At 44.8% G+C, this 12,877-nt stretch overlaps 1 protein-coding gene across 1 annotated transcript; it reads left to right on the top strand.

Annotated features, from left to right (window-relative positions):
- Positions 1-2,547: 2,547 nt before the first annotated feature.
- On the top strand, positions 2,548-10,972 carry LOC128409461 (gastrula zinc finger protein XlCGF7.1-like). The gene is made up of 5 exons (XM_053379973.1): positions 2,548-2,652; positions 4,593-4,759; positions 6,867-7,011; positions 7,493-7,558; positions 8,947-10,972. The coding sequence occupies exons 2-5, from the start codon at positions 4,700-4,702 to the stop codon at positions 9,612-9,614; spliced, it is 939 nt and encodes a 312-aa protein (XP_053235948.1). The 5' UTR covers positions 2,548-2,652; positions 4,593-4,699; the 3' UTR covers positions 9,615-10,972.
- Positions 10,973-12,877: the final 1,905 nt, after the last annotated feature.

Below are 12,877 nucleotides of genomic sequence, written 5' to 3'. Positions count from 1 at the left end.
ATGGCCGGAAACGGAGAGCTGAGCGCTGCTTCCTAGAGAGGCAGCACTTCCGCCCCCTCCCCGTGGGAAAGGAGCAGCGTATTGTCCCACGCGCTGGGATGCGCGACGCGCCTCTGCTTCTGCCTTCTTGGCAAGGGAGCGTGTGGGTGCAAAGCGCCTTTTTGGGGTCCAAGGGAACTGGGGAGGGAGGGAGGAAAGGAGCCCTGCTCCAGGCAGGGGGTGGGGGCAACCAGAGAGGCAGGGAGGCCGCTTCTGGAGGAGGTGGGGACATAGGATGCTGCTGCCTGATGCCCCGTTAGGCAATTGGGGGATCCAGCTCACTCCGGGGTTGCCACCTGTCCTCCATAATACAGGATTGTCCCGTATTTCAGTGTGAAATGCCACATCCTGCATTGATAGTTTTATCCAGTGTTTCACCCCTCTCTGCCAAGTTACGGATCCTCTCCAAATGCCCGTGTTTGAAAGGGTGACGCGGCAGCTAAAAAAGCCAATGCAATTCTGGGCTGCATCAATAGGAGTATAGCATCTAGATCAAGGGAAGTAATAGTGCCACTGTATTCTGCTCTGGTCAGACCTCACCTGGAGTACTGTGTCCAGTTCTGGGCGCCACAGTTCAAGAAGGACACTGACAAACTGGAACGTGTCCAGAGGAGGGCAACCAAAATGGTCAAAGGCCTGGAAACGATGCCTTATGAGGAACGGCTAAGGGAGCTGGGCATGTTTAGCCTGGAGAAGAGGAGGCTAAGGGGTGATATGATAGCCATGTTCAAATATATAAAAGGAGGTCACATAGAGGAGGGAGAAAGGTTGTTTTCTGCTGCTCCAGAGAAGCGGACACGGAGCAATGGATCCAAACTACAAGAAAGAAGATTCCACCTAAACATTAGGAAGAACTTCCTGACAGTAAGAGCTGTTTGACAGTGGAATTTGCTGCCAAGGAGTGTGGTGGAGTCTCCTTCTTTGGAGGTCTTTAAGCAAAGGCTTGACAACCATATGTCAGGAGTGCTCTGATGGTGTTTCCTGCTTGGCAGGGGGTTGGACTTGATGGCCCTTGTGGTCTCTTCCAACTCTATGATTCTATGATTCTATGGTATGTGAAAGGTCATGAATTTAAGATCTGGGCAGCAAAACAAGAGGCAGATTTGCAAATATGTTGTTTGTGACAAATTCCAGAGGCGCCATCCTGCAATAGCTTGTAATGGATTGCTTTGAAGTCACTTCAACATCAGATTAAAAAAAAAACGTTTACCCACCGCACCGACCTGTCCTGCATTTTGCCAGAACAAAGGTGGCAGCCCTACTGTACAGTGGGACCTCGAGTTACATATGCTTCAGGTTACAGGCGCTTCAGGTTACAGACTCCGCTAACCCAGAAATAGTACCTTGGGTTAAGAATTTTGCTTCAAGATGAGAAGAGAAATCGTGCGGTGGTGGCAGGAAGCCCCATTAGCTAAAGTGGCACTTCAGGTTAATAATAAAAGCATTAAACAAAGAGATAGTAAAACAGGAGATAAAATTATTACAATCACAATACTCTGTGGTAATTAGTGAGGAAATAGCATGGAAAATTAAAAAAACAAAACAATTTTTTTTTGAAAATGCCAATAAACATGGAACGTTTGTCATGGCAACTGAGAAAAAGTGAACAAAATAACTATGTGAATCTGATAAAGCTTAACAGTGGGATAACTGAGAAACCAAAAGAAATAAGGGAGGCTTTTGTAAAATACTTTACTGATCTTTACAGAAAACGAACTGAAGATTTAAACATGATAGAAAATTACATTAAAAACAGTGAATTACCAAAGATAACGGAGGATCAAATGAGGGTATTAAATACAGAAATTTCAGTCCAATAAGTAATTGAGGCAATAAACCAAACAAAAGTAGGGAAATCCCCAGGACCAGATGGAATAACAGCAAAATATAAAAAATTGAGTGAACAACTTGTGACCCCCTTGAAAGATACAGATAGGTAGCCGTGTTGGTCTGCCATAGTCAAAACAAAAATTTTTTTTCCTTCCAGTAGCACCTTAAAGACCAACTAAGTTAGTTCTTGGTATGAGCTTTCGTGTGCATGCACACTGTGTATCTGAAGAAGTGTGCATGCGCACGAAAGCTCATACCAAGAACTAACTTAGTTGGTCTTTAAGGTGCTACTGGAAGGAAAAAAAAAATTTGTTTTGCCCTTGAAAGATACAATGAATGATACATAGAATTGTAGCGTTGTAAGGGACCCGAGGGTCATCTAGTCCAACCCCCTGCAATGCAAGAATCTCGGCTAAAGCACGCATGCCAGGTTGCCATCCAAGCTCTGCTTAGAAACCTCCAAGGAAGGAGAGCCCACCACCTTGTCAGGGAAGTCCATTCCTCTGTCCAGCAGCTGTTGCTGTCAGATCTTCAGCTTGCCAACGGGGGCGCGCATGCGTAAAACTCCCAAGGCTTGCAAAGTGGGGGCAGGTCCTGCCACTCAAGTCTTCCGATTTGGGCAAAAGAACCCAGCCCTGCTTCCTAGAGAGGCAGGAAGTATGATTCAAAAGGCGAGGGAGGCGGAGGAAGGAGAGAGGGGGGAGATTGCTGAAGGGGCGGGACGCCATCCCTAACTCGGCCTGGATGGAGAGAAGGAGCTTGGAGCAGGCAAAGGAGAAAGGGGTGCGCAAGGAGGAAGGGTTTGCTTTTGGAGGAGGGTTCAAAGGAGCCCCACCCCCAGCTTCCCTGCTTAGGATCCCCCTGATAGAGCAGCGCTGGAAGAGGCGCATCCGTGCATCCCACTTGCGACGCGCGCAAGATCCACCAGCGCCAGATCCACCGCGATCCTGTATCAACGCCGTAGTCCTAGGCTATGGAGAAGGGAGTGGGGGGTTGGGGCGGGGAAGACGCCCTTTCTTGGGGGAGAGGGGGAAACGCGGGGAAAAGAACTCCCTTTCTCCGCCCAGTGGGTGCGTGCAGGCAGTTTGCAGGCTTCTTCTTAAATATCTCCTAGGCTGTCACATGGAAGAGGGAACCAGCTTGTTTTCTCCTGCACCGGAGGGTAGGACCAGAACCAATGGCTTCAGGTTACATGAAAGGAGAATCCCACTAAACATTTGGAAAAACTTTCCGGCAGTAAGAGCTGTCTGACAGTACAGTGGACGCTTGGGTTGTGAACGTGATCCGTGCGGTTCGCAACCTGCAGCGCCGTGTCTGCGCACACGCAGGTTGCGATTCGGCGCTTCTTCGCATGCGCAAAGCACGATTTAGTGCTTCTGTGCATGCGCGAGTGTCGAAACCCGGAAGTAACGCATTCTGGTACTTCCGGGTTCGGGGCGGTGCACAACCCAAAAATGCACAACCTAAAGCGTCGGTAACCCCAAGGTATGACTGTAGAATAGTCTCCTTCTGGAGGTGGTGGACTCTCCTTCCTTGGAGGTTTTTAAGCAGAGGTTGGATGGCCGCACCTGTCATGCATGCTTTAGCTGAGATTCCTGCATTGCAGGGGGTTGGACTAGATGACCCTTAGGTCCCTTCCAACTTTTAAGATTCTATGATTCTCCAGCTGCAAAGTGGTCACCCAACTGCCTTGTTTTCAGCGCAGGATCTTCCGATCCACCCCATTTGGCTCAGGGGACATAGCTTTGGAGGGGAAGTTATATGGCGAGAGGTGGGGCTGGGATTTGCCATACTGTTTTTTACAAGGCCGACTCAGAATCCAGAACCCAGTCACTTGGGTGATCTTGGTTGTTCGTTCATTGAATTTATTTCTTACCTTTTTCTCCAAGGAACTGAAGGTGACCTACGTGGTTCTCTCCTTTCCCAGTGCAGGTGCCAGGCTATTTTGCGCCCTGGGCAATGCTAACTATCAAAGCAGTTTACCTATGGGACCACCTCTCCTGGTCTGCCCCGCGGAGGACCTTAAGGTCCACAAATGACAACATTTTGGAGGTCCCAAGTCGCAAGGTGGTTAGACTGGTCTCAACTAGGGCCAGAGCCTTTTCACGACTGGCCACGACTTGGTGGAACGCTCTGTCACAAGAGACTAGGGCCCTGCGGGACTTGACATCTTTCCGCAGGGCCTGCAAGACAGAGCTGTTCCGCCTGGCCTTCAGTTTGGACTCAGTCTGATCCTTATGTTTCCCTCCCCTTATGGTTTTGATCAATGGGCTACTTTTAAAATGAGGCTGCATTTTAAATTGCATTTTAACCTGTATTTTAAATTGGTGTTTTTTTCCCTATTATGTTTTTACTGTAATTTTATTGGTGTTAGCCGCCCTGAGCCCAGCTCTGGCCGGGGAGGGCAGGGTATAAATAAAAATTATTATTACTATTATTATTAGTTATTATACAATAAACAAACAAATGAAAAGAGACCACCAGCTGAGTACTGATGGAACTTGTCGTTCACAGATCATATATACGTAGATCAATGTTTCCCAGACTTGGGTCTCCAGCTGGGACTACAATTCCCATCATCCCTAACCACTGCTCCTCCTAGCTAGGGATGATGGGAGTTGTAGTCCCAGCTGGAGACACAAGTTTGGGAAACACTGATGTAGAGGGGGGAAACAAAAATATGAAGGATGGAATCCGCCTCACTCCCTGTCTCTCCTTTGCAGGCATTTTCAAGCTACGCCCTATTTTAAAGGACATCTTCACAACAGCTCCAGGTGTCCCAGGAGTGGTCCAGTTTAGGCCTCTTCTTTCATCTCCTCCTGGCAGCACAATGGCCTCCGAGACACCGTCTGTAGAAGGAGCAGAAAGAGCTGCCAGGCAGCCATCCCAGGTAAGGAAAGGGTTGTTTGGGCAGCTTGGATTGAGTCTCTTTATGGGCTGAGTGGGGAGGGGCTCTGAAAGAATATGTCTTTTTTTAAAAAAAAAAAATCTTTCTTGAAAGTTCATAAAGTACATAATTATATGTGCACTGAACATGTTGAGACATAAACAAAAAGAAAAACAGAAAGAGTGCAGAAGGATAAATAAAGGGGGGGGAGGGGGAACCCAAAACGGCATAATTTGCAAGGTAGTTATTATACTTCACCAGATCATTTGCAAGAATGGATTCCAAATACCATTGAATTTGTCCATGGCAAGTCTGCATTTATTATATGCAAGTTGTTTGTATGTTGCGAGTTTCTATAAGTCTTCAATCCAATCATAGAAGGGAGCTGCATTTTTATTTTTCCAATTCATCAGTACAGTGATACCTCAGGTTAAGAACTTAATTCGTTCCGGAGGTCCGTTCTTAACCTGGAACTGTTCTTAACCTGAAGCACCACTTTAGCTAATGGGGCCTGCCGCCATGCGATTTCTGTTCTCATCCTGAAGCAAAGTTCTTAACCCGAGGTACTATTTCTGGGTTAGCGGAGTCTGTAACCTGAAGCGTATGTAACCTGAAGCGTCTGTAACCCGAGGTACCACTGTATCAGTCTTTTTGCTGTAGTAAGGGCATGGAGAGTCCACTCGTATTGTCATTTTGTAAGGTTCCATGTGCTGGGTATATAATTATATATAATATAAAACACACACACACACACAATGCCTTGTTGTCTCCATGGGAGCCAGCATCGTGTAGTGGTTAAGAGTGGTAGTCTTGTAATCTGGTGAACCTGGTTCGGGTCTCCGCTCCTCCACATGCAGCTGCTGGGTGACCTTGGGTCAGTCACACTTCTCTGAAGTCTCTCTTTTTTTTAAAATATATTTATTGAAATTTTCAAAAAATAAAAAAGAAAGACAAAAAAGAAAAAAGAGAGAAGAAGAAAAAAGAAAAAGCAACAATTGAAAAAGTTTACATTACTTACTTTCCATACCCAAATTCCTTGACTTCCCCACACCTGCCCTTCTTGTATTCCAGTTCCAATTTTTAGCTCAGCAAATTTTTGTCCCCACACTTTACCTTGTTTACTCTGATTCATTTTAATTAACCAATTTTAACTTATAAACCTCAATCTTTATATTTCAAAACTTATTCTTAAAATACTTTTCCTAAATTCGCCCCATCAATTTAATTAACCCATTTTAACTTAAAAACCTCATTCTTTATACATCAACACTTATTCTTAACAATCTTTTTCTAAGGTCGGCCCCAAATCCCTTCTCCAAAATCCCCATTTTTATGTTAGCGGCAAAACCAACTTAATTAAAACAAAATATATTTGTACACCGTTTGGATTCCCGAAGCCCTACCACCCCCTTTCCCGGTTTCGAACCCCAACCAAAGTCCATCAGTCCATCTTCAATCAGCCTGGCGACCTCACGTCCGAGGCACTTAACTCTCTCTCAATTTCTCTCTGCCGGTTTTTTTGATAGTCCTTTACACACTTCTGTGAAGTCTCTCAGCCCCACTCACCTCACAGAGTGTTTGTTGTGGGGGAGGAAGGGAAAGGAGATTGTTAGCCGCTTTGAGACTCCTTCGGGTAGTGATAAAGCGGGATATCAAATCCAAACTACTCTTCTTCTTCTTCTTCCTCTTCTTCTTCTTCTTCTTCTTCTTCTTCTTCTTCTTCTTTTTCCACGTTTGGCGTTATATCAGAACATCCTGCCAGATGGGACCAAGGGCCCCTCTGGTCCTGCATCCTGTTCTCACAGATGCCACCCAGGTGCCTGTGGTAAACCCTGCAAGTGAGACCTGAGCCCAATAGCCCTCTCCCCTCTTGTGATTCCCAGCAGGTATAACTGCTTTGAATTTTGGAAGCCGACGATAGCTGTCCTGGCTAGTAGCCACTGATAGCTTTTTCCTCTCCGTGAATTTGTCAAGTCCTCTTTTTGAGCCACCCATCTTGGTGGCCATCACTGAAAGATCTCAAAGGGACAGCATCCAACCACTGTGCTACCCTTGCCTATCAGGAGGGTGGTGCATGGTGAACCTGTCACCGTATTTTTTCTACTTCCAGGGCTTGATGACCTTCCAGGCTCTCTTGACCTTCGAGGAGGTGGCTGTGTTTTTCACGGAAGAAGAGTGGGCCCTCCTGAATCCCAGCCAAAGGGCTTTGCACAGGGAAGTCATGGAGGACAATTATGAGACGGTGGCCTCACTTGGTAAGGACACTTTTCTTTCTTCTAACAATAACAATAATTTATTGGCTGGTTTCCAATAATAGGGGAGGCAGAGGGCGGAGGGCCTTCTCGGTAGTGGCACCCGCCCTGTGCAACGCCCTCCCACTAGATGTCAAAGAGAAAAATAACTACCAGACTTTTAGAAGACATTCCCTGTTTAGGGAAGCTTTTAGTGTTTAATAGGTTGTTGTATTTTAGTGTTCTGTTGGAAGCCGCCCAGAGTGGCTGGGGAAACCCAGCCAGATGGGCGGGGTATAAATAATAAATTATTATTATTATTATTATTCCACAGCATCATTCCAAAGTGATCTTGCTGGGACACAGGACACAGACGTGTTCTGTTCACTTCATGCAGGAGTCGCGAAATCAAAATAATACCTCTTGTTAGCTTTTAAAAGTCTCGACTTTGAATTGCTGAGTGTTATGTGACCAAACCTAAGCCACCTTCTCTTTTCCTTGACAGAGTCAGACCTCAATTCCTGTTGGAAAGGAGAAGATCTGTTGGGAAGGAGAAGAGAGACATCATCAGGTAGGAATTAACTTTGTTTGGGAGTCATCTTCATCATTTAGTCACCTGTCTGCTGCTTTGAAAGCAGTTTCCAAACCATTTCAGGGCCCTGGCGACATGTTTTGCATGTATTTAGATGATCTTAGGTTTAATCCCTGGAATTTTGTGACTGCCATGAAAGTCACTGGAATCACAGAGCAGGTAGTGATCTTCCCAGTTTGGCCTCTTTCCCAGCTTTCCTAGACTTCTGTTCTCCTTATTCTTGTAGAAATGTATATACCACTGTTGTTACAAAGGAGAAGATATCATGCACATCTAATTTTAATGACATCATGTGGTATATGGACCAGAAAGGAATAAGAGGTTGTGTGGGATTCTGGAATGTTCAAAAGGTGACCTTGATTTCAACAGGTCAGTCACAGGGGGCAATCACAGAGATGCAAAAAATCTGAGAAACACCTAATTGGGCTCAGTCTGTGATTGTTTCTGCCTTGAAATTAAATGTGATTCTTCTTAAAAGCAAGGTACCATAAAATAAAGGCACCACTTTACAAATACTGATAGTATTAAAACAAATTGAAGGCAGCAAAGGGCTATTATATAAAAAAAATATTATTCCAGGGCATTGCAAAGAATACCCATATTTCAGTGTGTTACCAGGTTGAATTATGTGTTGATGTTATTGTTTAGTTGTTTAGTCATGTTCAACTCTTCGTGACCCCATGGACCAGAGCACGCCAGGCACTCCTGTCTTCTACTGCCTCCCGCAGTTTGGGCAAACTCATGCTGGTAGCTTCGAGAACACTGTCCTACCATCTTATCCTCTGTCATCCCCTTCTCCTTGTGCCCTCAATCTTTCCCAACATCAGGGTCTTTTCCAGGGAGTCTTCTCTTCTCATGAGGTGGCCAAAGTATTGGAGCCTCAGCTTCACAATCTGTCCTTCCAGTGAGCACTCAGGGCTGATTTCCTTAAGAATGGATAGGTTTGATATTCCATGGGACTCTCAAGAGTTTCTTCCAACACCATAATTCAAAAGCATCCATTCTTTGGCAATCAGCCTTCTTTATGGTCTAGCTCTCACTTCCATACATCACTACTGGGAAAACCAGAGCTTTAACTATACGGACCTTTGTTGGCAAGGTGGTGTCTCTGCTTTTTAAGATGCTGTCTAGGTTTGTCATTGTGAATTATGTGTACCCGTCTATAATAAGCTAATATAATCATTGTTATTATTGACCAGATCTTATCAAACTATTCATATACAATAGGAGATGTACCGGTACTTTCCCCCCTAGTTCTTGGGAATAATTTTTCTGTTTTGGTGATTTAAATAAAAGTATTACATTTTTAAAGGATGAAAAAGAAAAGAGATAAAACATGCTTTCCTCTTTCCTTCCACAATCTGCAGATGATGTACAAAACAACGAGCTACGTAGGGAACCACATATGGAGTCGTCGGCAGCAGCCAAGCCTAAAGTTGGAAAAGAGATGCTTGGAAATCACAAGGGACCCAGAATGCCTGAAAAAAGAACATACACTGTGATGAAATCATTTACATGTCTGGAGTGTGGAAAGAGCTTCAGTCTGAGCTGTAACCTTACTACACATCAGAAAACCCACGCAAGGGAGAAACCATTTAAATGCAGGGAGTGTGGAAAGTGCTTTAATAGGAGGAGTAGCCTTTGCAGACATTTGAGAACCCACACAGGAGAGAAACCATTTGAATGCATGGAGTGCGGAATGAAATTTAGAGCAAACAGTAACCTTACTGAACATCAAACGATCCACACCGGGGAGAAACGGTATCAGTGCATGGAATGTGGAATGAGATTTAGAGTGAGCAGTAATTTTACTACACATCAGAGGACGCACACCGGGGAGAAGCCGTTTAAATGCATGGAGTGCGGAAAGAGCTTTACACAGAGCAGTAAACTTACTGTACATCAAAGAAAACACTCAGGGGAGAAGCCATTTAAATGCGTGGAGTGCGGAAAGAGCTTTACACAGAGCGGTAGCCTTACTAAACATCAAAGAACCCACACACGGGAGAAAACGTTTGAATGCATAGAGTGTTGAGAGCACCTGAGTCTGAGTAGTCACCGTACTCATCATAAAAGAACTCGCAGAGGGGAGAAACCATTTCAATGCAGGGAGTGTGGAAAGAGCCTTAGAGTGAGCAGTAAGCTTACTTCACATCGAAGTACACCCACACAGGGGTGAAGCCATATAAATGCAGAGAGTGCAGAAAGACCTTTTGGCGGAGTAGTCGCCTCATTCATCATCAGAGAATCTACACCGGGGAGAAACCATTTAAATGCATGGAATGCGGAATCCGTTAGAGTAGTCAGCTTACTTAATCAGAGAATCTACATGGAGGGGCTTCTGGGGAAAGCTGTAGCACTGGAGAAAATCTCTGATTAAGACCTTGAGGGATTCACTGCCTGTTGTGGTACACAGTCCTGAGATTCCTATGGAATTCTGTTATTCCAAGTAAAAGCAACAAGACCTTTGGTTTGAAGAAATCCTGCTTATGGCTGCTTTGCATAGGCACACACCCAACACTCATTAATGCCTCTTTAACAGCCTAGTCCCCTACACAACCCAGGACTCATCCATAATCTATAACCGTGGTTCTCAAGCTCCTGTCTTCAAGGGCTGTCCTGAGTGACTGAGCAACTGCTGAGCATATTTCTGGACCACAATGATTATTCTGAAGTGTAGCAATCATAACGTACTGTTTTAGATGCTGTAAAGTGGTACCTCGAGTTAAAAACTTAATTCACTCTGGAGGTCCGTTCTTAACCTGAAACTTCTTAACCTGAGGTTAACTTTAGCTAATGGGGCCTCCCACTGCTGCCACGCCGCTGCTGCAAGATTTCTGTTCTCATCCTTAGGCAAAGTTCTTAACCCGAGGTACTATTTCTGGGTTAGCGGAGTCTGTAACCTGAAGCCCGGAATCTGTAACCCGAGGTACCACTGTATAAGGAATTCAAATTTCAAACCAACAAAATTCAGTGACAATAAAGCAATAAAGGTCCTCTTGAAAAATCAGTGTGGAGAATATGAAAAATACATTTAAAACACAATAGAAGTCTTTAATGTGATAGTTCCGCCACACATTCTGTGGTCCACAATCCTCAGTTTGGGAACCCCTGATCTATGCCTGGTTTTCACCTCAACTTACTATCGGACCCCATATTTCAGCACAGGAGCTTATAAGATTTGGAAGGCTGGAAACAATTTTCCAAGGGTGAACTTTTTGAATGAACTTGGACTAGTTCATTCTTGATAAGGATGAACTGGAACTAGTACTAGTTCCTTTCTAAAATGGGTTTTCCAAGCACTGGCCCCATAAATCCCATAGAAGCGGCTTCCCTTAGCATAGTGGCTTGGAACAGGGAGCGGAAGTTCTGCTAGATATCAAGGCCTGTCCCCTCCCCCTTTTTTAATTCTGAATTTCCTGCTCAAGATCTGTATGTCCTGTTTTTCTTTGTTTATTGTGTGTGCTTTTTTTTTAATGCTGTGTGCTTGCATACTACCTTAAGCTGAGGATAAGTAGGATGCAACTGTAGCACCTCAGTCTGTCCCCATGTTGTAAACAAAAATATGCCCTTTTCCCTTATGGGGTATCCAAGAGCCCATATAGAGTCCTTACATAGGTTCCCTATTGGTAGGAGAAAATAACAGAGGCCAACCAGAGAATATTGAGAAGCAAAGCAGCTAGTAAGCTTGATCTTTATTGATCTGTTGCAACAGGGTGCTCCCCTCACACACAGGAAAGGAGGAGGACCCAGAAAAATGGTGTGCAAGGCCTTATAAAGACTTTTATAAAAAAGGCGGTCTAAAACAGAACATTTGAATGTTGTTTTTCTCCTATCGTTGTTTATTTCCTGTCTTGCAGGTTACTTGATTGGATTTCCTGGGTAGCCCGGCTAGTCTTGTGTAGTGATAAATACTTAGTTCCTGGGCCAGGTCACAGGCTCACACCCTATTCAAACACAGACAGGATTTGTGAAGGAAAAGACAATGGGGAAGCTTTTCCATTTTGACCTTGCAGTCAGTTTAGGAATCAAAATGGTTCCAGGTTGGCCTTCCTGTGCTGATCTATGTATGTGCTTGGTTGGTACACTTATGAACATTACCATATATCTAAGACCATAAAATTCCTATTACACCCCTTTGCCTTTAATGAGGGAAGCTCCAAGTCTGAATTCAATGGAAGTTGAACTGTGTACAAGGGGTGGATCCTTTTATGCTCACCTACTGGCCAAAACCTTGTGTCCTGATCCACAGGCTGCCTGCTTCATCAGATCCTTTCCACATGGTGACTTGACCTTGTTTTCGGTGAATTGGTTCACATTCCATCTCGTTTGTTACCGTTTTGGCAGACCTAGTTCCCCATTCTTCAGATTGCAGGGTGGCATTTTTATGTGTTAGTTGTAGCTCGACTCTGGGGTTTTTTTGGGGGGTAGGTGGGGGGCAGCCACATGCCATGTAAAACATGGCCTACCATGTTACATAATGGAGAGCCATTGCTCATCAATGGAAAAGAAAGCAGTGGTTTTCTTTGGCTTGAACCTCTAGGGGAAAGACCCAGTAGCTTTGCCATGGTGAATTCTAGGGCTTGGCCAGGCTGGGCCACAGTGGGGCAAAATGTGAAGGGGGTACAAAGATGGCTGCTTGGGATGTGACAATACATACTTCCTCAACTAGGGCCAGGGCCTTTTCAGTACTGGCCCCGACTTGGTGGAACGCTCTGTCACAAGAGACTAGGGCCCTGCAGGGCTTGACATCTTTCCGCAGGGCCTGCAAGACAGAGCTGTTCCGCCTGGCCTTTGGTTTCGACTCAGTCTGACCCTTATGTTTCCCTCCCCTTATGGTTTTGATCTGTGGGCTACTTTTAAAATGAGGCTGCATTTTAAATTGCATTTTAATCTGTATTTTAAATTGGTTTTTCCCCCATTAATTTTACTGGTGTTACCCGCCCTGAGCCCGGCTCTGACCAGGAAGGGCGGGGTATAACTAAAATTTTTATTATTATTATTATTATTATTATTATTATTATTTCCTGATTCAGAACTGAATTTTGGTAGCAAGTGAAATACAAGTGGATGCCTGGGGGAATTGAAGGATTGAGCCTGTAAGCTGGCAAAGCTTGCCACAAGTCAACAATATGATGCAGCAGCAGAAGAAGAAGAAAAAAGAAGCAGCAGCAGCAAATATTCTTGACTGTACTCTCACAAGTAGTGTCCAGATCAAGGGAAGCAATAGTACTGTTCTTCTGCTCAGTCATGCCTGAAGTTCTGTGTCCAGTTCTGGGCACCAGAGTTTAAGGAAAT

The sequence above is a fragment of the Podarcis raffonei genome, chromosome 2, assembly GCF_027172205.1.
Source record: "Podarcis raffonei isolate rPodRaf1 chromosome 2, rPodRaf1.pri, whole genome shotgun sequence".
Classification (NCBI taxonomy): domain Eukaryota; kingdom Metazoa; phylum Chordata; class Lepidosauria; order Squamata; family Lacertidae; genus Podarcis; species Podarcis raffonei.
Note: the sequence above shows the minus strand (reverse complement) of the source record. Positions and strands in the feature narration are given on the sequence as shown.